The sequence below is a fragment of the Nakaseomyces bracarensis genome (assembly GCF_045282275.1).
Source record: "Nakaseomyces bracarensis strain CBM3 chromosome Unknown Scaff3_0, whole genome shotgun sequence".
Lineage (NCBI taxonomy): Eukaryota > Fungi > Ascomycota > Saccharomycetes > Saccharomycetales > Saccharomycetaceae > Nakaseomyces > Nakaseomyces bracarensis.
In genome coordinates this window covers 464,517-489,032 of record NW_027263962.1, presented here as the reverse complement: position 1 = coordinate 489,032, position 24,516 = coordinate 464,517, and the positions used below count along the sequence as shown (strand labels likewise).

Below are 24,516 nucleotides of genomic sequence, written 5' to 3'. Positions count from 1 at the left end.
TACTGATCATAATTTAGTCGTCCATTTTAGGTATAGCATTGTTCTTTGCAATGATCCACCTAACTGAAAAAATCGAGTTCGCTTTGATTTGGGTAAAATGATTTACGATAAGTAAGTTCTACGTGTATTTCTGAGGATGTTTTTTAAACAATGCGTAATAGCCATCCACTTCTCTTATATTGCTGGTTATAAGATCAAAGGACCTATTGAATGTTTAAACTAAATAGATGCGAATAGAAAGTAATGAAGACCAAATTAAGAGAATAAATACGGCTTATACAATGTCGCTTGAAGGCAGACATGAGAAGATCAGCTGTCGGTTTGGAATAATTGGATGACTTGAAGTGACCATTGGATGATCACAAGTGTCACTACTTAGAAGAGCTATCTTTTTGCTGTTGATGATTTGAATTGGCGTTAAGTCATTTAGAGAAATGTCGTCTGTTGTCAAATTGTAGATGAGAATTAGGTTATCACCGATTAAAAATAAGTAGCCGTTGTCATAGGAGGCACCTGTACAATAGAAATCAAGTATCAGAATATCTTTTTTCCAGTCAGGTATTAGTCCAACATTATTTATCTTCACAATGGCTTCATCGTATATCAAGATATATCCACTACCGCTTTGTAACTTGAAAGCAGTTACAGGTTTCGTTTTCCCAGTTGCAATATCTTTCTTTACATCGATTATCATGGCTAAACTAGCATCATCTTTACTGGTTGATGAAGAACCAAACCGCGATGACTTTAGATGTGGATGTTTCAAAAAAGAGAGCATCTCCTTATCGTTGAGAAAAACTGGCAGAGAAATACCATCTTCATTAAATGTATCATTGTATAATATGACGCTCTTTTTGGTACAAACCATAAAGCTTTTACTAAAAATTATAATATCAAAAACCTCAGGTAGAATCAAACCCTTAGTACTGGATGGTAAGATAAATTTCTTGTATACTTTAAAGCATTTGAAAGTATTCATTATGGAATGAAATTCAGGCGTTGCAACTACTATTTTCCCCTTTCTTTCATAGAATAACTGCCTCGAGTTTCCGAAATCGTCAGCAAACTTAAAGTAACCTACTTTATCTTTTAATACAATACCTACTACGCAATTCGCCGAGAGATATTTGATAGGGTCGTAGTATGCAGCAAGAATACTGGTGATACTAAAATAACAGAGCTTTTGACCATCTAATGCAAAGAGAAGTCCTAATTTTGGTACCACTTGAAGTCGTTTCACTGAGTTATTTTGGAGTACACGAGTGAACAACGTTTTAGTGGCATCTTTCTTTCTGATGTATACTCCCCTATTAGTTGCAATTATAATGAAGCTTGACTCCTCATATTCCAAACAAGTAGCACAATATACGCTTCCTGGGCCATGATCTAAATCTGTTTTGGCAGTATTTTTAGCATACTTTTTCAAAGCTATATCGATCTCAGAACCATCAGGAGCAACAGGTAAATTAATTGGTGCGTTTTTATCCTCATAGGAAAATTCCGAACTGACTATATCAACATTAAAAACATTCCTACTGTAGCCTTTATTCAAATTCTGAAAGCATTTCCTGAAAGCACTCATCCACGAATCCCATATCATGTGATTAGATACATAAAATGTGAAGGAGTCGTTAGTAGCGGTATTTCTAATTTTGAAGGCGTATTCTGTTGAATTGGGAATATAATTCGAAATACCTGTCTGCTTCTTTTCACCATGTTTATGAAAGGATTTTTCACTCTCATTTTTGCTAATATTTTCAGCATTAAAGTCAGAGAACATTTGTGAAGTAGGTCTTAAATCAGATTGTAATGAACTTCTAGGAGATTCATCTGGTTTCCTCTTCATCTCAAGACTTAAATATTCAGCAGGAATAGGTCGTTCGAGTAGTTTATATTTTTTTGATGATCCCTTAACAACAATTTCTGTTATTAAGAAGAAGTTGTCTAATAGCGCTATAAAGACTGGATACGGCTCAATCCAATGCTCACTTTTTTTCAATACAACACCACTGTTAATCATTAACCTCAGGGGATCAGTTAATCCCAAGGCTAATTTATCACCTTTTGATGTCTTTTCATTTGAGCCAATATTAATATAACCAGCTGTATTTCCTTTACTATTACTATTGTATACTAATTGTCGTGAAAAGCGAACAAGTTTTCGGCGATCAATGGCAAAACCATGAACCTGATCAACATTTGAGCTAAGTTGAGCAACTTCTTTAATGGCAGTTGATAAAAGCTCATAGTCTTCATTTGATGGGTCAGTGTTCTTCAAGATTGAGCTTAAAGTAACAGGCATGTTCTGTAAAGATTTGAAATAACCACCGAAAAAGATAACATCATGGTACATTTTTGACCTGGTAATTTCTGGATAATTATCAACCTCGCGAAGCCAATGACCGAAATTGGTATCGTGATCCTTTTCCCAAGATATAATCTCATGTACTGTGGCCATCGCAGTTGAGTATTTCAAATATGCGTCACGAGCTTCATGACACCATTTTAAGTATATTTTCCCAATGCCATCTATAAATTTTCCTTTCGTTTTTATTTTCCAAAATATCGGTTTGAGAATATATTCTTTATGGATTTCAATTAAAGGTTGGAATATATCAAATGCAAGAGATGCAAAATTTGGTTCATCAGGGAGTAAAGATGGATCATAATTTTTACCATAAATTTCGATAGCAGCATTAGCCATACTAAGAGACCGCTCTTCTAAAATGATTAGATCAAATATAAAACTTTGTCTCTGGATTTCTTTTGGATTAATTTCTGATAACTCTTCTGCAGACAATTTCCAATAGTCAGTCCATAATCCAACGGATTTATTTATGATTTCCGAAACTTTGATCTCTTGCCTACCTTCATTAGATAGTCTATTACAGCATGTTGTAGAATAACAAATTGTGGTATAATCATTGGCCCCAAACGTATTATCAACAAAAGAATAACATGGTAATAATTCCGTGAAAATACCAGTAATACTTAGACCTGCTACAATTACTGCTATTTCCTGTGTATCTTCTAATTCAAATCTAAGTGCACCCTCAATTATAAGTGATGACATTATCTTATCGACATTAGAATCAATTAGTTCCTGTTCAAAGTTTTTAGGAGATTGAAATTCCAGTAGTAATTGGACAATTTGAAAGAAATCTAATTTCTCAAAAATATACTCATTAAACCATTCAAAATACACCTTTAATAACCACTCATAAATATCAGAAAGTTTGTATATGCTGTAACATTGATATAGTTTATGTTCATCAAGTAGCTCAATTGAAAATATTTGAGTTGGTGCAGTGATGCTTGGAACATATTCTAGAGGTCTTGCACCCAAAAAGGAATTAAAACTGCTATTCCTTGCACTTGAATTATTGAATGTGTAGTTTGAATCTGAATAAAAACTCTCGACTTGATCTGAATATCTGCTGATCCCCGTTATATTCCTGGAAGAAGTTAAAGGAGCAGGAGGTTTCATATAGAATTCTATTTCATTAGTTGTTGACTTAACAATTTTTTCATCCTTAGCTTTAGCTGTACTTGAACTTGGTATTATTATTTCTGAATCTGGATCACCAACGAAAGGGGATTTATAAACTTTCTTGCTGGGGGTTTGATCATATTGTGCCATATACTCTTTCAACTCCTGCTCACCAATAAAAGGTGATTTATAATTATTTGTCATAGGTGTCACTTTTCTGTATGCTGGACTACGATTTGACTTATTAATAAATGGTGATGCCGGTAGACTAGGCACTGCGTCCACCAATGAGTCAGTTGAACGAGTAATTGGAGGTGGGGGTCGCCTTCTAACTTTAGTATTTGAGGAAGATGAAATGGACAAGGGAGAGAAGCCATTGGGTAAATCAGACATAGCATTTTCTCTTGCATATCGTGGTGATAAAGGGCTCCTTGAACCTTCTGAAACCAAAGTCGAATGACTACCTATCGTTGTGTTATTTTTTGAATGTGAATGTTTCTGTTCACCTAGCGGTGTCCACCCTATAGACACATCGCTGACTGCAGAGTCCTCAGAACCGTCTAGAAAAGAACTTCGAGTATTCAATGGCGGCAGTTGCGGCAATGTAGGATTCTGTCTTTGTGGGCTCCCTCTACTCTGCGGACTTCTTCCATTGCCATGCTTCCCACGCTCTGGTGTATTATATCCATACATTTACGCTAATCAAACAGCTTAGTTCATATAACAGAATATATAATATCTGTCTATAATATGCCGTATTTTATTTCGGTATATCGGTGGGAACCCGTATATGTTATTATCTGCTTCCTTTATCTTCACCTTTGACAGGCTGTACTCAAGACTCAGTTATCCTACAGTCTGTAAAAAAATAATAGTATCACACACTAGAATGTCTATAATAAGTATATACACCTTATATCGCTTCAAGGCATATCATCGAGTCCTCTTTGTGCAGTATCTAAATATTGACATCGCTGACTGATAGATGATGGGCTAACACGCAAAACAACGAAAGTCGATTGCTGATCTGAAAATAACACAATGCTACAAAGATAAACTGTACATCTCAACAAATTAACAAGACTCCGTGGCCAAGCTGGTTAAGGCGTGCGACTGTTAATCGCAAGATCGTGAGTTCAATCCTCACCGGGGTCGGTTTATTTTTTTGCTTTTGTTTCTATGTATTTAAATAATCATAATGGATTTGTTATTCAACAATTATTAGAGTAACTTTATAAAAGAACAAGTTTTTTTTTTTTAATGTGATTAATTTCTGTTTGTTTATAAACCCAAGTTATATAAGTAATCTGGTTCGAATCCTGATTTCCGTTCTATCCAGAGGATATCATCTTTTATTGCCACACGCTGGATTGGTTTTCCGAGCCTCTGGAGAGTTAGCACAGGAACCAACGAGTTTCTATCGACACCATATGGTATCTGCGTATATTTACTGTTATCTTTGATCATTATGTATCCATGTTCTTCGCAATAATCTTGTAATACTTCCCGTAGCGTAGGCTTAACACGTCGTAGAGGAATATTAGTCACATTGTAGCCATTTTCATCTTCTCCCAATGAGTCATGGTCGTTGTTATCTATTTCTATAACCTCCTCATCATTTTCTAGGTCAATTAGTACAGGTTCCTTTATTTTCAGATTGCTATGAATATCAAAGTATTTATCGTAGCATAATACTTCATTAGCAGTAGTGACTGCCTTGTAAATTTCTATCAACTGCGTTCTCTCTACATGAGACAGGGGTCTGTCATTAGCATCAAATATGGTGTTTAGAAAATGACATACCCAATTTTTCCAATTATTATTATTTCCGTCGTTAGCATAAAGTGTCCATTCTGTGATTACCTTCTTAATCTCATTACACATAGCATATATCAGAGATATGTATGAGTTTGTATCGAAAAACTCACAGTACTCTCTGACCTTTTTGAAGCAGTATATGGGGCCCTCTGTAGTATGGTCCAATTGTTCCCAACCTTCTAATTCATAGCCAGGTTCAAAATGACGATCGAACAGCTGCTCAATTATTAAGGGAAATAAATGTTCTTTAGTAAGTGCATAAAATTTATCTGATCCTATAATATCTTTAAAATGTAGGCAGCTAAATGGTTTAGAGTCTCTATGGTACCAGTCATCACAATATTTTATAAAAACTTCGATCATCCATGTCCTTAATTTACGACGTTGGTCTTTATTTAGAAGCACGTAAAAATCATAAAGATAATGTAGATTTGAATTTGTTTCATCACTCCATTGTGAAAGGTTCTCGTGTAATTTCGGCAGAATAAACTGTTCAATTACTAGATCATACACAGAAATGAATTTCATTATTGTTTCGAACTCGATCAGGATATAAATCGTCTGATCTACTCTGTTGGGGTCCATAAGATCAAAACCTTTGAATATTGCTTCAATTTTAGGGAAGAGGATCAAGTACAACCGAGTTTGGGCTTTATTTAACCGTTTCCCACTATCTTCCACGGTGAAATGAAGGAGATCCACCACAGGTAGTAAAGTATCTAGCAACTTTTCATCAAGAGAAAAGTCTAAAGCATGGAATTCTTGTTCTAGCACTTGCGCCATCAAATCGTCTACCATAGATTCGTCTTCGATCTTCAGCAGTTCCTCCACTTTTTGCAACAAAGGTGCTTCACCATTATTTATATTATTGATCACATCCATCTTATTTTCGACATCATCTAACTCCAGTTGCACCAGTGCAATTTTCTGCACCACTGCGTCCAAGGTACGCTGACGATTGACTATCCCCTCGATAATTTCCTGAGCATGAGGGTTTCGCAGCACCAGCTGTACGTCTAGATCGACATTTAGTGCCTCCAGCTGCCTCCCTAATCCAGACTCCACCACAGACGTCTTCTTAAATTTCACATTCCGATGACGAGAAGACCCAGCGCCCTTCCTGGATTCATAGTCTTCTTCCTCTTCACTAGAAGACCCACTATACTCATCCTCCGATACTCGTTTCCGCCCACTTAACATCCCAAGCCCAGCATGAGTACCCGTCTGCTCAGCATCAACCTCAATCGGTGTCGCCAGACCTTGACCTTGACTCCCAAGTCCCGTACCTTCAACATAGCCTAGCTTCTTCAGTAACCGTGCACCGAACCCGTACTGCTCCTCTAAACCCATATCGCCTACCGTGTCGCCAACTGCCTTCAATGAGACTAGTTATTTATATTGCTTTTATGTTTGGGATTGGTCTCTTTTCAATATGCCCTTTTGCCTTGATTTAGTTTGCGATGCGATGCGATGAGCAAAAAGCCTTTTAAGTATGGTATGGGGACAGAAAGTGAAGATGAAGGGTTCAAGATATACGAATGTTAGTGGGATAGAACTCTGTTGGCGTGGGAATTAATGGATAAGATCGAGGAGCGTGCTAGAGTGACTTTAGGCAAGGCACAGGTGCTTTGCGGTGAGGTAGAAGTGCGGATAAGGGAGTTGCAGGAGTCGTTAGCTCGCTGGCAGCGGACTAGGGGCACGTTGAGCTTTCTGGTGCGTGGGTTGGCACGCCAACTGGGGTTTTTGGAGCATTGTGTGCTTGAGAGAGGTATTGGTGACAACTTGATCGAGGAAGCCTGGGATCAGGTGGTTCTTAGGGACCTGGTCACTGAGATGAAGCTATGGTATGAAAGGATCAATGGAAGGATAGAGAGGTTGGAACATATCAAGAACACGCTGGTGCCTGGTGATGTTAGGTTAAGTGAGTATATATCGAAGGACCAGGCCCTGGCCCTAAAACACAAGTTGGATGAAATACCCATTATACGTCCGCAGGTCGACAATATCAAGTCACAGTACAATACGATGTGCAAACGTGTACGTACCAAGCTTATCGAACGGAGGCTGGCGGAAATAGAATCTTTATTCAAGTCACAGTTCAGTGACAGGTGCTTAGACACCATACAGTTGAGTGAGGAATACCCTAACAGGCTAGAGTCTATGGAGTATGAGCTAGTTGAGTTTATCAATTCACTAACCGAACATTTCGACAAATGTAAGTTACTCCAATCTGGAGACCTTGATGGAACTACTGAATATGACGAGCTTCTGCAAGTGGTTACTAATGATGACAGCCAACTTGATGAAATCATAAAGCATTTAATGGAAACCATTGAGCGTGTTGACCATGTGATTAATGGAGTTTCTACTATCTTAGAATCAAAAGCAAGGCAGAAGCTAGTACTGCATGGTAAGATTAACGAACTTATCCAGAATTGTCAGAAATACAACGAATACCTGTCAATTTTCAAGGGTATAGCTAAGTCTATTGATAAATTCAAGGACAGTTGTGAACAAGAAATTGAGCTAACGAAGGAACTCCATAAGTTTTACGATGGATTTGAGGCTAGTTACGGAGATCTTTTAAAAGAGTATCAGCGCCGTAAGACACTTGCTAAGAAAATGCTGGACATTATGCAAGAGTGCCATAGCAAACTTGAAACTTTACATAAGGAGGACATTCAGGAAAGAACAAAGTTCCTCACTGAAAATGGGAATTTCCTACCAGAGACCATTTGGCCTGGCCAAATCGATGATTTCTCTCCTATATACAAGATTGATTACCATATCAAAGACATATAGATGGATATATTTTTGTTGAACATGGAAAAATATCTACCAGATTATCCTTTATTAATTGCTAGATGACAGTGGTAAAGGTAACTAGGTTTAAGGCATTAAATAAATATATTATTTTTCGTTTTTTATATATTAAGTATATTTTCGATAGCTGTTGCAGTATGCATACATCATATAGATTCGCTTTTAGTATTTACATGTTATTTTCATACATTTCGGTTGAATTATTTTTCCTGTTGAGAATACAAATACTCAATAGTATCCTGAAGGCTGGTCAACCTGTCGGCAACGTCATCAGGAATCTCTGTGTCGAATTCTTCCTCAATTGACACAATCAGCTCCACAGTGTCTAGAGAATCCAACCCCAAATCCTTGTGAAACTTGGCATCTGCAGTAATCTTACTACTGTCCTCAGCCTTAACGAAGTTCTTAACCACATTGACCAACTGCGAGGAGATGTCATCTCTTGATCTGGCAGAATACATTCTTAGTGGATTCATCACCATCGGCCTGCATGACCTGGAGGCAACTCTAGTTGTAAGAGCGACACGGGGGACTATTCTGGAAAACATATGAGAATTTGGGATATACAGACTTTTTATTGCAAAGTAAACTCACTTTTGTACTCTCTATCAAACGTTATACCGAACAGATAACACTCCACAAGTTGTTGTACTATATGGTCTTATCTGCTTAAAATGCGGGAATCTTGGATGCCACTTCCTTCATCGGGCAGTTCCATTCAAGTTACCCGGAACCTCTCGGACTTTGTGAGCACACTACAACATAACACTATACCATACCATACTATACTATACTATACTATACTATACTATACTATACTATGCCATTGCTCTTTTATGTTGATCTAATATTTAATTTATATCACAATTTTTGTTATTTCTAAGTCTATATATCTATATATTTTCTATTTCTTATTTACTCAATGTTACTGTTCTCTTTTGTTTATGTGTCAATGGTTCCCATGGTTGGTGCTGGGGAGGATGCTACGGTTGGGTGTTCACTTCCATTCCTACTCAGTGAGCGTGTACTAGATAGATACCTTCCGAGCATGGCGGCTCCAAAAACCCCAGTACTTTCAGTGGTATCATTACTTCTCTTTTGACTACTACTAAAGTTTGGTCTTTCCCAATGAGCATTTAAGTGTCTTTTATGCACCACAGTTTTAATGTGGCTAGGTCTACTTCCGCCCTTCATAATCGATTCCAAAGTCATGTTATGGATATCAATTCTGTTGCGTTTTATTTCATCTGCAAAGTTTTCTTCAAATAGTTCAACTAATAAGTTATGCCCAGATTTGTTTCCTATGTTGCTACCGGACAACTCAGAATGAAGTATCAAGCACCTACTTAGCGCCAGGACCAGCTCGTCAAAGCTGGACATTAGGATGTTCAGCTCACTAGAGTTAAATTTATCTTCATTTTCTTTATTCAAGAATACTTTATATTGAGAAATACCACCGTTTATAGGAGCCGATATCGTCCCCGTTATACTCCTTGATAGCTCATTTAATACACTGGTGTAATCACCTTGCTCTTTTATAACTTTGTAGCACATATTCTCAAGACCATATAGTTCTTGAATTTTTAATTGAAGTGATCTTAAGGCGTTCTTCAATGGTGATAGTTTCCTTCTAGAAACTTCAATGATTTCCGATCTATTCATTAACGTAGGGAAAGTGTTGACAGTACCATAAGTATACTCCTCAACCCACAGATCTGTAACTGATTTTGATCCTGGAAGTCTCCTAAACTGACTAAAAGTCCTTAGATTCCTGTTCTCTATATACATTCTGATTTTATTATTCATTTCACTCTTTCTACTGGTAGAGTATTCTTCAGATAAGGCTAACCGCGGTTCGACAGTACAAACATGGATATATTTACCCATAGGTGGGTTAATTAATAATTTATCCACCTCATCTAGTGTCTGAACAATACTTGATCCATGGTAAATTTTCAATAATCTATCGTGCATAGATGTAATATGTTCAAACGGTAGACCCTCAAAAATGAACATCCTATTACGTAAGGAGTTTGGGAACCCAAAACCAAGCAATGCCACACGGAAATACGTTGGAACTAATCTATCAACAGATTGTAGTTCTGTGTAAATTGTTGCTATCTGATCATGTACAAATGCTAATCCATTCAAGTCATAATTAATTTCATCGTAAGCCTTAGTTAAATCCTTATAAATAGATAACGCTTTTTCAAGTTTCAAACCACGAGCAAAATTTCTTGCGGCTTCTTTGAATAAATATTCTTTACGTTCAAAACTAGATTGCTCAGGGAATGGTGGATGTGAAATGGCAGGTAAGAAATCATTTGGATCCCATTCATATGTGTTAGCAAGTAATTCAAGGCACAAACCTGCTTGTACATTATCGCGCTTCTGTATGAAGTGTATAAACAAGTCATAAACCATTTTGTGGAACAATTCTGGTCTGTCAGCTTCTAACAAATAGCTAAACATTTCGATCCTATGTGCAGTTCTATCGTCATCGAATTCTTGCTGCGCTGGGATTTTATAGGTTTCACTAACAATATATAGGAATCCTATAATTTTCTCCAGAAAATCCATTAGTGAGCTGTAGATTACATCATTTATATCCACATGTATTCTATAGCACAAACAAGTCATGAATCTCTCTAGTTCATCATCGTACATGTAAAACTTCCCAGTCTGGTATGCATTGAATAGTTCTGGGATGCATAGATTGATTGCAAGTTGAAGACTTCCTTGTGATTTCCAGAAACTCAGAATCATACTCCATAAAATGTTTGTACTAGTCTTTATTGCTTGTAGATGTCTGTTCAAACCAAAACGGAAAATTTCCCTTACGAGATGAGGGTTATTTGTTAGCAGCTGTAGTTGTTTGGAGGATATATCACCAGTTCCATATCTAACTAAAGCATCATGGTCAAATGATTCATTGGCTAATCCAATCCAACATTGGTTTAGTACAAATGAAACCTGCTTTTTTAAATTTCCGGAAATCAAAAACACCGCTTTTCTTGGTATAATAGCCAATCTTGTCAGGGTGCTAACTTTATCATTAGCAATACAAAGTAGGGAAGTTAGATAATCAGCCCATAATTTCTCCTCAAATATATCCGCATCACCTTTTGTGATAGGATAAGGGGCGTATTTTTTAATGACAAAGTCTTTACACATTGTAAGTATTGTTAATGTCGACCGTGCAAATAAAGCACTAACACCAAGCCATTTTTTTGCTGGATAGAAATCCCCCTTGAAAAACAGTTTTTGCGTTTTAGTTATTAAAAATACCGTCTCCTTCGTCAAATTTGTAACATATAATGGTGAAGTAAAATAAACATCATTTTCACAAAGTTTAATAACCTCTAAAAATGAAGGATTATCTCCATATAAGTCAGTAGCTACCTTGGCGATCTTACAAATTATTGTAGCAATTTCCAGTAGAATTTCAATTACAACTTCATCGTTAACTATAGAATCCATTGGAATGCTAATTGGGGAGATTTTGTTAGGAAACAATTTAGTGAATACTCTTCTTGTGCGAAAAGCATTGACTTTCTTACAGAACTTTCTAATGAGAATGAAAAAGGAACAATAAGCTGGTAATAATCTAATCAAGTTTCGGAGAACTTGAACGTCAGTTACCTTTTCAATCAAAGTGATGATTACTGTATTAGCCACTCTGGTGGCAGAAATTTCATAGTTCTGTTCTGAATGATACAGATAAGGTTGATGTGTCCATGAAATACATTTCGAGATGAATTCTAATCTTATTTCATTCATGTCCTCGGAATTGAATAAATAGTCCTCTAAATTATTATGGGTTATAACCCCCAAAAGAGAGGTATACTTTTCACCTAGGTATTTTTCTTCTTCAGGTAAGATTGATTTTTCAGCGAACTTTAGTGTATCATCTTTTTGCTCGCAGCTAGTAAATATAGCATTAGACACTGAAACAATTTCCCAAGGTTCGAAGTATTGATTTAGAGCCGAGATGCATAGTGGAAATGCTCTTAATATTAAAATCTGGTCATAGTATATAGTTTCCTCTCCAGAAGACATGAAGAATGTAACATTTCTGAATAATCTTCTGATGGCAAATTGCCAATCTTCATAATATTGAGCGCATGAAATTGTAGATAATGAAAGCAAATGAACAAAGCATTTGCAAATTTGTCTTCCTAAATTCCCCCAGGTATCAATACCATCCTCAAAAATGAGAGACATACCATCAAGTATATGAATACCCACAATCGTAATTCCCTCATTTTGGGTACTATGTTTTTGGTAGAAATCTTCGAAAAAACACATATCGTTTGCGTCATCCACAACTAGTCCATTTAACAGTGCAACCAAATTGGAAAATATATACCTTTTAACCTCTTCGGTTCCATTATCATCATGAGAATTACAGACATATTTGAAAATCTTTAACATAGACTCTAATAATGGGCTAAAATGTTTCACTAATTGGGTAAGTGGAGCATCATGAAGGTTTTTTATTATTGTACCGAGTTGTTTGACAGTGTCTCCCTTTAGTAGATCAGGATTGTTAGTAGCAGAAAAAAAATCATGAATAGATTTATCGATATTAAACATTGAACCACCATAATAAGTTTTGATTTGTAAGTTTATTAATTTTTGACCCATGGATGACATTAATTGAAATCCCGTAAATTTTTTGAATTCAATAAACTGACCATTCTTCCTGATACAAATATTTGATTTTGCCATCAGAAAACCATTTAAATACACCAAAACTCTGAGTGATTCGTCGTTCTCCATAAATTCTAGACCTTCGATTCTAATAGTTTCACCGATAGACTCTCCAGGTTTAACAGAAACAAAGTTCCATTTCGTTTTCTTTTCCCCAAGTTGGCTATAGCAAAAACGAACGTTTTTGTTTTTAGATGATATGTGTACTGCTACATTTTTGATGTTAGTTTCTCTTTGTGTTACGTCACATAAACAGATACATCCTAGGGTTAAATAGAAAGCTTCTACTTTTGGGGTAGGATCTCTGTTAATTTTCATAGGAATACTCTTGACACTAAGTATATTTGAGTTTCTCACTTTCCTGGCAAATGATTCGTCCAAAATTTCCTTGACAGTAACTGAGACTGATAGCGCTCTGGGGTTTATAGCAATACCCAACGTTGAATCAGATAAAATATTCGATACTAACGAACCCCAGCCTGAGAAAGAACCAGTATCATCCATACTATTAAGAGAACTTGCTGTATCGAAATTACCAGGTTTAAATTGTGAACCAAAAAGGTTGATAACAAATTTATGAGGCGTATCAGCATTAGCTATACCCTTCTGTTTAGAGAACACAGGTGATATATCGATAACACCGGCACCAACTCCCCTTCTCACATGATGGATAATACTCTCCCCATTGGTTTGGAATGGAATAAAAGGCTCGGTAAAAGAACTTAGGGCCGCTTTGGACCTTGAAGCGTTAGAATTTATTGCTACTTCTTCGGTAATTATCAGAACCAAATATATCTTATTCTGTCTGATAATAGAGTGAAACAGACTCTCAAATAGAACAGTGGCAAAACACATGTCCTTCTCGGAGTTCGGTATCTCAATTTCATAAGGATCAGTAAGTATTTCACTATTTGTCATCAGGTATGCCACAACTTTAATGTTATCAAGTTTTGGATCCACTACAGCAGGATCTGACAAAATTTCTTTGAAGTCTATCAGAATATGTGATCTCTCTCTATCATATAATTCACATTTCGGGGATTCGATTTGCAAAATACTTGACTCAGTGTTTGGAAAATTATTTGTAAGACCATATAACATAGAGCTGAGGACCAGTGTACGTAGTTCAATTTTATCGAAGGAGAGTAATTCACCGGTGATGATATCACGGGCAAATATACCTTCAAACCCGTAAGGGTCTGGATTACTTGAGCGAACATCCAATAAGAACCGATTGGTTCTTCCTTTTGATGAGATGAACTTGGAAATCTTTGCCAGCAGAGAATTTGCAGCCCTCGTAATCTTGATTCTTTCAATATCCGTTGTTAAGTGCATTCGTAATCGTAGTCTAATGTTGTCTAGATCGTAGTACAGCCCGACCAGTTTAGAATAGATATCAAACTCACCGAATGAATACATCCAGTATATATGTGAGCATAGAAGTGACAAAACCGGGCCCATTTCATCGACAAATGGTCTTTTCTGGTACCTAAAGTAAGGGAAAGGTGGTTTTGTCGGTTTCCCATCATGGGTGATGCTACTGACATCGAGACCCTCTTTCTCCTGTAGTGTCTCATATAGACTTGGCGTGTTGCAGCCTTCGAGGTCTTCACTTATGAAGTCAGACATTTCTGGGGCTTTAAAGAAAGGGATGATGTGTATAATCCTATTGGGATCGAAAGTAGCGAACTTCTTAGGGAAGATACATACCAATGGCTTGACGTCTGGCAATTTCTCATTGGTAGAGGACGTATTGGCAATGAACTCCTCCGGAAACGGCCTAGAACAGAAGTACCCACGACACCACTCCCCATCACTACTCTCCTCAAATACATACACCTCTGCACCAACGTAGACATTCAAGAACTGGTGGTTATGGTAGACAAGCTCAGGATGCCGAAGAAGCGGCAGGAACGACCGTATCATAACACCATGCTGCAGCCCATCCAACGGAACAAATTCAATATTACCCATTATTATATATTTTCTCTCTTGATATATCTCTTTCTGTGTGTCTGTGTGTCCTGTGTGTCCTGTGTTGTGTCTGTAGTGAGACCTTTTCGATTATGGTTCTCTCAATAATGGCTCTCTCTTTCTGGTTCTTGCGCAATTCCCTTCTTCAAACGGACCTGCTAAAAATAAGAATACAGAGATATGATTACACAGCCGATAAGGTCCCCTCCGACAGCAAATCCTCTCTCTTGTCTCTCGTAGTTGGGCTTAAAGGTTTAAATTTCAAGATTTTTCATTATTGGGCCCTCTCGAAGGCCGGTGGGCCGACGGCCCATTTCAAGAACTATATAAAAGAGAAGAGGGTAGTGGCAAAACAGCGGTTGAGGGACTAATTGTAAGGTTTAGAAGGAGTGGAAACTAGTGTGAATAAGGTATGACTACTATACGGGCAGGATTGTGTGAGTTTGACGAAAGCAGCAAAGTTTGTAGTGCGTTGCCTGTGCAAGGAGAGATTAAGATAGCTCCTCATGAGGAGGATATTGAGCTAGGGTTCTGGTCCTTTGAGTGGAGGCCTGTGGAGAAGACTGCTGGTGGTGTGGAGCCGATCTCTTTGATTTTGATTGCTGGGGAGACGAAGTGTGTGCGACTAGATGCGAAGAGTGGACGTGTGTTTGCTCTTGTGTTCTCCTCTGATCAGAAATACTTCTTCTGGTTCCAGGAGAAGAATGCTGTTGCGTTGAACCAGTTTAGTGAGAAGGACACTGCGTTCCTGGATAAATTGGACAGCATACTGGCCGGCCCAGAAGAAGAACAGGAGGGACAAGAGGTGAAAAGTGAAGGTGATGTCGAAATGAAAGATTAAAAAAGCCTTTTATAGAGTTGTGGTTTAAAGGAACTACCATATAAAAAACAATATGGTAAATACTAGAATAGTATCAAAAAAAAAAAAAATAAATAAATTATTATTATTAACATGATCGCATAATTGGATGAAATATAGTTATGTAGTTAAAATGATATGTACAGATATACAGAGTTATATCATCTTAAAAAGAGGCTTATCATTGCCATCTTACTGAGTAGTCTAGTGTTTGGCCATGCTTGAATACAGCTACCTTTATGTCACCCTTGGAGATAGTTTCTGGGATCACTGTAGAATTTTTGTAGAGGATGGCATGCTGTTTGCTCTTGCATTGCTCAGGTGTGATACCGTAGAATGCAAGACCGAAGTCGGACACGAAGCCCTTCAATTTATCCAATTTGTTGTTTTCAGCAAAGACCTGGGCTACGTAAGGGATAGCAAGTGATTGAGTGTACACACCAGCGCATACACCAACATGACGGGCCTTCATTTCGATTGGGTGAGGAGCAGAATCTGAACCGAAAAAGAAGTAAGGTTTACCAGAAGTGGCAGCTTCAACTAGAGCTCTTCTGTCCCTTGGAAGCTTGGCAACAGGCTTACAGAAATTTACTGGGTTACCTGCCCAGTCATCAATAGTTAAGAAGAGATGGTGTGCGGTCAAAGTGGCTGCTACTCTAACATCTGAACTCTTGGTGACACCTTGATTTATTTCTTCAACAGCTCTTACAGCGGCCTCTGTGGTACAATGCTCTAAGACAATCTTCAAATTTGGGAAATCATTGTGAAGTTTCTTCAAAGCTGGCAAAAATGATTCTTCAGCGTTCAAGACATGAATGTCCTCCTTGTCCACAGATGGCTTTTCACCGTGTAAGTTCAAGACTAGGTTTTCTTCCTCCATAGCCTTGAAGATAGGATAGAACGCACTGAAATCGTTAGGATCGACACCTGCGGCCGAGTTGGTGGTAACACCCGCAGGATAACACTTAATACCATGAATAGCACCTTCTTGGGCAGCCTTGTGGACTAATTCTGGAGTCAATTCACGGGACAAGTAGAAACTCATCAGAAACGTAGTCTCTGGAGCCAATTGCTCCAATTTCTTTTTGTACTCTACAACACGATCCAATGTAACGATGGGGGGTTGCAAGTTTGGCATCACATAGCATACAGAGACACCACCAACCTTAACTGTAGGCGTAATCAACTCACACATAGCACCATCACGGACATGCACATGCATATCACAGGTAATACCCAAATCAAACTCAGACATTTGTGTTGTTCAGTTAGTTTGTTGTATTTGCTAGTTATTTCAATACTAAAAAATAAAATAAATGGCTATCACCATCTTTACAAGTGAGTCAGTTAAAGCTGTTGATCCATCATGTGCACTATAATTTTTTTTTTCAAAATTTTTCAGTGGCCGATAATCGTTTTTTTTTCAAAATTTTTTGCGATGAGCTCATCGCATCGCATTGAATACACACTCACACACTAACAGACACATTCTGCCTTGGTACCTTTCTTTGCTTATTAATTGAACCTGTTAATATATTAAGTTTTGCTGAGATCATATATTCTCTCTAAAATTAAGAGAAAGAAAGTGTGATAGAGCATAAACAGATAAATAATAATGAGTAGTGAAGAGATAGATGTTAAGCCAGCTGCGTTTTCTACACACCAGGATGCCAGTGATTTTGAGTTCCAGAAATATGAGACCTCTGGTATAGATAGAAGTTTCTATTTGGGTCCTAATAGTGATAGTAGAACACTAGAGGATCAGCTAACGGATTACTATTCGCTGGAAAAACTGTTGAATTATCTGGTTGAGAACCCACAATACCAACAGATTACATTACAGTTTCCTGACACGCTAATCAAGGACGGGAGTCTCGTTACAAGGATCCTTCAGGACAGATTGGATGGAGATACAGTGTTGAGGAAGTTTTGGGTGCTAGCTGATACTGCCTACAGTGCCTGTTGTGTTGATGAAGTTGCCGCAGAACATGTTAATGGTGACCTCGTAATACATTTCGGTGATGCTTGTTTGAATGCTATCCAGAAGCTCCCCGTTGTGTATGCATTTGGTACGCCATACATGGATCTTGAGACCGTTTGCCAGTTATTCGAGGAGAAATTTTCCAACAAGGAGGACCATATATGTCTAATGGCAAATGCCTCTTATGACTTTCATCTGCCACAATTATTCGATAAGTTGAAAGAACTGGGATACAAAAACCTGCTGTCTTCGAAGGTCAACCATGAAATGCTAACTGATACTGCAACGATCTTGTACACTAATGACCCAAGTAAGATGCTTCATGAAGTTTACACATTGGGAAATAGAAAAATTCTAAGTGAAGACAAAAATCTTGAGATTAATGAGGATGTACTACGGGAAAAATATACCTTGTTCCACATTACAGTCCCTCAAGATCCTCATTTGCTATATTTATCTACGGTGTTTAATGATCTGTGTGCGTTTGATGTAAAGGATTCTATAATTAGGAGCGGACCCTTTCCTTCTTTGAATAGACGTTATAAAAATATGCATGTGGCAAGAACTGCCGGTTGTATTGGTATTTTAGTAAACACGCTTTCCATCAGAGGTACCAGAGATACAGTGAATAAATTGATCAAGCTGATAAGAGAAAATGGTAAGAAGCACTACTTATTCGTGGTAGGTAAACCCAATGTCCCAAAACTGGCCAACTTTGAACCAGTGGATATTTGGTGTATTCTAGGATGTGGTCAAAGCGGTATTATCGTTGATGAATTTGGTGACTTCTACAAGCCTATCATCACACCTTATGAACTGACAATGGCTATGAACATCGAAGTTACATGGACAGGCAAGTGGGTCACAGATTTCCAGAAGGCTATAACGGCTATTGACGAGAGTCTCGATCAACTAGAGGTTACAGAAGATAAGACTGATGACGAGGGAGAAGACGACGATGCACCCGAGTTCGATGCTGTCACTGGTAAGTACGTCAGCACTTCACGCCCGCTGAGAGCACTAAACCACCTGCAGATAGATGGTCCTGAAGACAGTGAAAATAGACTGGTACCTAGAGTATCTGGTGGTACTGTCATCAAAGGTACAGTTTCAGCCGCCACAAGATACCTTGAAAACAGGGCCTGGAGCGGTCTTGGCACAGATTTCAAAGACCAGGAAGGCTACGAAGAAGAAGGTGCTACAGTAGAAGAAGGTATCTCAGGAGTAGCAAGAGGTTATGACTTCGATCAAAAAAATGCAAAGAACCTGTAAAGAAATTATGACTTCTCTGTGAATGACACTTCTCCAAAAGTCCACTTCTCTAACCCGCATCACCTGTTCCCTCCCGCCCCCGCATCAGTTAACCCACAAGACCCCATAATCCACCTTAGACACATAGTGCTGATACTTAATTCCACCAGGAACAATGGAAGACCCCTATGACACATTCTATAAAGCACCGAAGCCGATGACACATTTTTATCTTCGTGCACTACTTTCTTTGGTGAGGGGCTGGTGCTGTGCAAGATCAGATAATTTGATCTTTGTCAGCTGAGAACTACGGGAGTTTCTGGGGCTATATAACTACATATCCATTAAATTTATTGTTAGAAGGGGTCTGCGGAGATTTCTTTGAGCCGTGCGGAAATGTAGTGGGTGACAATATAGTTTTTCCGGTATCTTTGGACTCTTTCCAAGAAAAGTTTTTCCGATGACGTATTTATTTCTTGAATGGGCATCGCAAAAAAGTCAAGTCCTATTGTAAAGTATCTATTTTGTATATTTAAAGGAAAGACATACATTGATCAATTTGCTGTTAGTAATTGTATACTCGTTATAGATTGTAGTTTTATCATATATAGTCAACACATTGTTGATAAGAAGTACGATGTCAGCAACAGTATACAGTAATATAGAACCTATTCCTAACGATATTCTGTTTGCAACTAAGCAACGGTATGTCAAGGACACGAACCCGCATAAAGTAGACCTTGGTGTTGGTGCTTACCGTGGGGGTGATGGAAAGCCTTGGATACTGCCATCTGTTAGGGCTGCTGAAAAGCTGGTACACGAAGACCCCGATTATGAGCATGAATACTTAAATATCAGAGGACATGGGCCCTTACTGGCTGAAGCTCCAAAAATTATGTTGGGTGATGACTCAGAGGCCTTGAGAGAAGGTAGAGTCTTGACAGTTCAGAGTATTTCCGGTGCAGGTGCATTACATATTGCTGCTCAATTTATTAAGAAGTTCTCACCTGAGAAGAAAATATACATCTCTGACCCTACATGGCCAATTCATAGGCAGATATTTATGAATGTCGGACTAGATGTCGCATATTACACATATTGGAACCCGGCTACAAAAGCTATTGATTTCGAAGGTATGAAACAGGATATTGCTGGAGCTCCAAAGGGATCTATATTCATTTTACATGCCTGCGCACATAACCCTACTGGTATTGACCCCACAGAAGCTCAATGGGAGGAGATTATCGAGGAGATGAAGCTCGGTGACCATATACCTTTCTTTGACTCTGCATATCAAGGTTTCGCTAGTGGTGATCTTGCACAAGATGCCTATTCAATAAGAAGAAGCGTTGAGAAGCTGGCTTCTAGTACACCTATTTTTATAAGTCAATCTTTCTCTAAAAATGTTGGTATGTATGGTGAAAGAGTAGGATGCCTACATATTGTATTGCCCAGACAAGATGCTGATATAAGCGCTATTAAAGAATCTATTGCCTCACAACTTGCTTTTATAATACGTAGTGAAGTTTCAACACCACCTGGATATGGTGCTAAAATAGTCGGAAAAATTTTAAATACTCCTGAACTCAAGGAACAATGGTTAAAGGACATGGTTACAATGTCCTCTAGAATTAAATCTATGAGATTGGCACTGCGCAACTTTTTAGTTGAATTTCAGACACCGGGCAATTGGGATCACATTGTAGATCAATGTGGTATGTTTTCCTTTACTGGTTTGACACCAGAAATGACAAAGGTGTTGGAAACGGACTATTCTGTCTATATGGTTCCAACAGGTAGAATGTCAGTAGCAGGTCTGAACGAAGGAAATGTTGAGCATGTTGCCAGAGGTATTCATGATGTCATTTGCAAATCACTTCAATAAATATAAAAAAACAATAACCCGTTAAACTATATATTAGTTCTCTATAATTGTATAAAATGGGTAATAGCTAAGTTTAATAATAACAAATGTAAAATTAGGTATTAAATAAATAAAGAACGAAAAATTATTTTGAATGAATGTAGCCAATATTGTCAGGCATAGTCGGTAAGTCACCGTAACCACTACTAATTTCTTGACTTTTTTTAGAGCTTTTAAGAATATGTTCAATTAATTTTTTTGACACTTTTCAAAAAAAGTAAATCAGATCAATATCAATACTGAGATAAATATTAGCATACTATTGGCGATGATCCTGGTCGCAGAAGAACCCATCTGGACTGATTGGATCTCTGGAATCACGCCACTTTCTGTTTGTACAGATTGTACATTAACATGAGAGGTAGTTTGTGGGTTTTCCTCACTTTGAATTAGTATCGAAGAAGCTGATTCTGTTGCAATGGACTCAGTTTCGTTCGATTTGGATTCATCTGTGTGTGATTGTCTTTCTGTACCATTAGAAGACATAAAAACACTTTCAGTAACTGTTTGAATAAGTACAGGAGTTGATGACGGTGTTAAGAAAATACTCTCTGTAATAGTCAGGATTGATTCTTGCACAGAATCAGTATTATTGATAGTTCCGCTTTCTGTCACAGTGACAATTGATTGTTGTACTTTGGTTTCTGTAATAGTAACAATTGATTGTTGTATTTTAGTCTCGGTAATAGTTATTTGACAGTTACAGTTATCACTTGGGTTGTTATCTGTATTCTTATTTATATCACTGTTGTAGTCATGGTAATCAGATGAAATATCAACACTAGAGTAATCCATATTTTTGGTTTCAGAAGACTTCGAGTAAGTTGGAGTAATTGAATAGGTATATGTGTCAGTTGGGGTCCCATTCTCTGTTAAATGGTCCGTTTCTGTTTTAGAAGTACTTAGCTGTGGGGTATGGTTGTTACTCTGTGTATTTTCAAGTGAAGACACGGAAGATCTACTCTCTACCCCATTTGTTGAGCTTCCTGATCTTTGACTGTCGAATTTTGACTTACTGCTATCAGATCTTGGTACATATTGTTCATAGCTGGAAGATGTTTGGAATTTCTGTGTAGTGCTCTCAGAAATATAAGGAACACCCCAACTTTCTGACATGGTTGGAACAATAACCTCAGAGTCACTCTCGGTAGGAATGTGTGGGCCTTGACTACTTGACATGGTTGGAACGACACCAGAGTCACTCTCGGTAGGAATGTGTGGGCCTTGACTACTTGACATGGTTGGAACGACACCAGAGTCACTTACGGAAGAAATGTGTGGGCCTTGACTACTTGACATGGTTGGAACGACACCAGAGTCACTCTCGGTAGGAATGTGTGGGCCTTGACTACTTGACATGGTTGGAACGACACCAGAGTCACTTACGGAAGAAATGTGTGGGCCTTGACTACCTGACATGGTTGGAACGACACCAGAGTCACTTCCGGAAGAAATGTGTGGGCCTTGACTACCTGATATTGTTGGAAGAATTCCAGTTGGGTTTTGAGCATATTGACTACTTGACATTGTTGGACTATATGATCCATTGTTAGTAGACGGACTAGTACTATACGATTCAGTACTTGTTGAAAACGCTTTAGAACTAGAGTGTGTAGATGTAATAATAGCTGAACTATTTCCTGGGCTAGAGCTGTCACTGTTAGTAAATGAATAGGATGTTATATTAGAGCTCATGCTGGTCTGGATACTAGCAGATGAAGATGTTGAAATATGTGTATAATTATTCGAAATATGACTTGGGTAGTCGGTAACAGAACTTGGTTCAATAGAGTGTGAGCTGATAGAGTTTGTTGGAAACTTACTGGTAGTTTTAGATGTTCTTGGAGTTGATTTTGTTGAGCTGACAGTAATTGAAGATTTTGTGCTGCTTGGAGTAATAGAAATAATAGAAGATGAAACAGTGGGCTTGGTGTGTGAGGTTGGAGTTTGTGAAATGATATTGGTTGAATATACTGAAGAGTCTAAGGGGTTACATGAATCAGGGACATATGGTTTTGTGTAGATTACCTTAAAATATTGACCTGTAGTATCATAGTAATCACCGTTTATATCTGATCCCATAAACTCGTTAGGGTCATAACCGCATCCGATTTGGTAGCTGTAAGTTCTACCATCAGTGGTTGTCATTTTTAAAATACCTGATGATGGATCATAAGTGAAACTTTTACCTTTACCAGACACGGAAATCGACGTTACGGCACCAGAAGTACCTAAACCGTTAATGACAACTGTATTTGGAAATGGATTACTTGTTTGGATGTAGGCACCACCATTCAGAAGGTTTACAGATTGACCCATATATTGGATACCATTGACAAACATATTACTACCATCTAGGTTAACTTGAGCGCCACCACTTACTGGAGCATTGACCTGAACATTGACAGCACCGCTGATTTGCCATAGATTATTATTTAAAATAACTGTAGTTGGTGTACCCAGTTCTAGATCGGTTTTACAATCAGAATATAAGGTGGACCCAGTTGGAGTTATGACATTGTACATGAAATGACCATTGTTGACGAAATTTTGTGCGGCTATGACGACTTTACGAGAGCAGCACATATTTGGAATACCTCCAGTTTTAATTTCGAAAGTACCATCGTTTTCAAAATTTGTTGGATACATTTCAATATCAACGTCAGCACAAGTTGAACTTGTTTGTGGACTTTCGATAACAAATTCACCATTTGTCTGCAAGTTATTCGTATTCTTGACTAGGAAATGGAACACATTGGCATCATTGGAAGGTTCTCTAAGGGAAGAGAAGTAATCATCTTTACCAACATACATAATTGATCTACCAACTAGAATATCATTTGTGAATTCATAATTGTTACCACCGTAAATATTTAGCACTGAGTCATCGCTGACGGTAACGGAATCAGCAATATTTTGATCACCTTGTAAACTGATGACACCAGATACTGAAAGTGAAGCCGCTAATCTGCCCAACAGTAGTAATGACCAAAGTATACTATGTATTGGCATTGTTTTATTTTTATGTGTAGTTATCCGTTTAATTTATGTTGCTAAACAACTACCTTATTATATTTCTGTTGAGGAAAGATGTTTTGGAAACTAAGTTTGTGATTAAATTGAAAATTAAACTTTTCCAACTGTTTATATACAAGAATTTGAATTAATAATTTTGATTTGAAGAAACAAAGAAAGAAAGATATAAAAAGAAAATAATTAATGTACATGAAAAGAAATGGTAACATTTTTAAGTTAATAGAATTAGTCTAGGGATTGGATCAATTGTAGAAGTGATAACAAATAAAAAAAAAAACAATAAAAAGTAGTAGTTGACATAGTGAATTGTGTATTAATTGCTATCTAACAATAAGTGAAAAAAAAATTTTTTTCTTATAATTCCAGAATCAAAATATTATCAAAAAAATAAAAAAGAGTAAGAAGACCGATCTATGCTCGGGAGCCATCTGTGTAAATTGATTGTCAAAATATAATCGTAAGGATTCACATAAGTACGGTTTATTTATAAATTAGGTTACTTTTTGAACTACACATTTAGAACACCGTGAAGATATTTCTTACAGTCTAGGGATGTTCTAAGCTACTAAAAAAAAACAATATTTATTTCTATTCATTCCTTGTTTTTGTTTTCATTTTATTTCACTATTATTATTGTACAAAGACTT

The 24,516-nt window shown here is 37.5% G+C and overlaps 10 protein-coding genes across 10 annotated transcripts; 4 read left to right on the top strand and 6 right to left on the bottom strand.

Annotated features, from left to right (window-relative positions):
- Positions 1-274: 274 nt before the first annotated feature.
- TUS1 (Rho family guanine nucleotide exchange factor TUS1) lies at positions 275-4,183 on the bottom strand (the record flags this gene model as incomplete). The annotated part of the gene is made up of 1 exon (XM_071050710.1): positions 275-4,183. One exon carries the CDS (start codon positions 4,181-4,183, stop codon positions 275-277), a length of 3,909 nt encoding a protein of 1,302 aa, XP_070908500.1.
- Positions 4,184-4,771: 588 nt separating this feature from the next.
- Positions 4,772-6,658, bottom strand: SPP382 (mRNA splicing protein SPP382; the record flags this gene model as incomplete). The annotated part of the gene is made up of 1 exon (XM_071050709.1): positions 4,772-6,658. The coding sequence occupies one exon, from the start codon at positions 6,656-6,658 to the stop codon at positions 4,772-4,774; it is 1,887 nt and encodes a 628-aa protein (XP_070908499.1).
- Positions 6,659-6,883: 225 nt separating this feature from the next.
- ATG17 (protein kinase regulatory subunit ATG17) lies at positions 6,884-8,110 on the top strand (the record flags this gene model as incomplete). Its single annotated transcript, XM_071050708.1, has 1 exon — positions 6,884-8,110. One exon carries the CDS (start codon positions 6,884-6,886, stop codon positions 8,108-8,110), a length of 1,227 nt encoding a protein of 408 aa, XP_070908498.1.
- A 221-nt stretch (positions 8,111-8,331) lies between these two features.
- RNJ42_00537 (Acyl carrier protein, mitochondrial) lies at positions 8,332-8,679 on the bottom strand (the record flags this gene model as incomplete). Its single annotated transcript, XM_071050707.1, has 1 exon — positions 8,332-8,679. The coding sequence occupies one exon, from the start codon at positions 8,677-8,679 to the stop codon at positions 8,332-8,334; it is 348 nt and encodes a 115-aa protein (XP_070908497.1).
- Positions 8,680-9,073: 394 nt separating this feature from the next.
- DCK1 (guanine nucleotide exchange factor DCK1) lies at positions 9,074-14,818 on the bottom strand (the record flags this gene model as incomplete). The annotated part of the gene is made up of 1 exon (XM_071050706.1): positions 9,074-14,818. The coding sequence occupies one exon, from the start codon at positions 14,816-14,818 to the stop codon at positions 9,074-9,076; it is 5,745 nt and encodes a 1,914-aa protein (XP_070908496.1).
- A 412-nt stretch (positions 14,819-15,230) lies between these two features.
- RPN13 (proteasome regulatory particle lid subunit RPN13) lies at positions 15,231-15,659 on the top strand (the record flags this gene model as incomplete). Its single annotated transcript, XM_071050705.1, has 1 exon — positions 15,231-15,659. The coding sequence occupies one exon, from the start codon at positions 15,231-15,233 to the stop codon at positions 15,657-15,659; it is 429 nt and encodes a 142-aa protein (XP_070908495.1).
- A 199-nt stretch (positions 15,660-15,858) lies between these two features.
- On the bottom strand, positions 15,859-16,932 carry URA4 (dihydroorotase; the record flags this gene model as incomplete). The annotated part of the gene is made up of 1 exon (XM_071050704.1): positions 15,859-16,932. One exon carries the CDS (start codon positions 16,930-16,932, stop codon positions 15,859-15,861), a length of 1,074 nt encoding a protein of 357 aa, XP_070908494.1.
- A 360-nt stretch (positions 16,933-17,292) lies between these two features.
- DPH2 (2-(3-amino-3-carboxypropyl)histidine synthase) lies at positions 17,293-18,930 on the top strand (the record flags this gene model as incomplete). The annotated part of the gene is made up of 1 exon (XM_071050703.1): positions 17,293-18,930. One exon carries the CDS (start codon positions 17,293-17,295, stop codon positions 18,928-18,930), a length of 1,638 nt encoding a protein of 545 aa, XP_070908493.1.
- Positions 18,931-19,546: 616 nt separating this feature from the next.
- RNJ42_00532 (Aspartate aminotransferase, cytoplasmic) lies at positions 19,547-20,794 on the top strand (the record flags this gene model as incomplete). The annotated part of the gene is made up of 1 exon (XM_071050702.1): positions 19,547-20,794. The coding sequence occupies one exon, from the start codon at positions 19,547-19,549 to the stop codon at positions 20,792-20,794; it is 1,248 nt and encodes a 415-aa protein (XP_070908492.1).
- Positions 20,795-21,055: 261 nt separating this feature from the next.
- On the bottom strand, positions 21,056-23,845 carry RNJ42_00531 (uncharacterized protein; the record flags this gene model as incomplete). Its single annotated transcript, XM_071050701.1, has 1 exon — positions 21,056-23,845. The coding sequence occupies one exon, from the start codon at positions 23,843-23,845 to the stop codon at positions 21,056-21,058; it is 2,790 nt and encodes a 929-aa protein (XP_070908491.1).
- Positions 23,846-24,516: the final 671 nt, after the last annotated feature.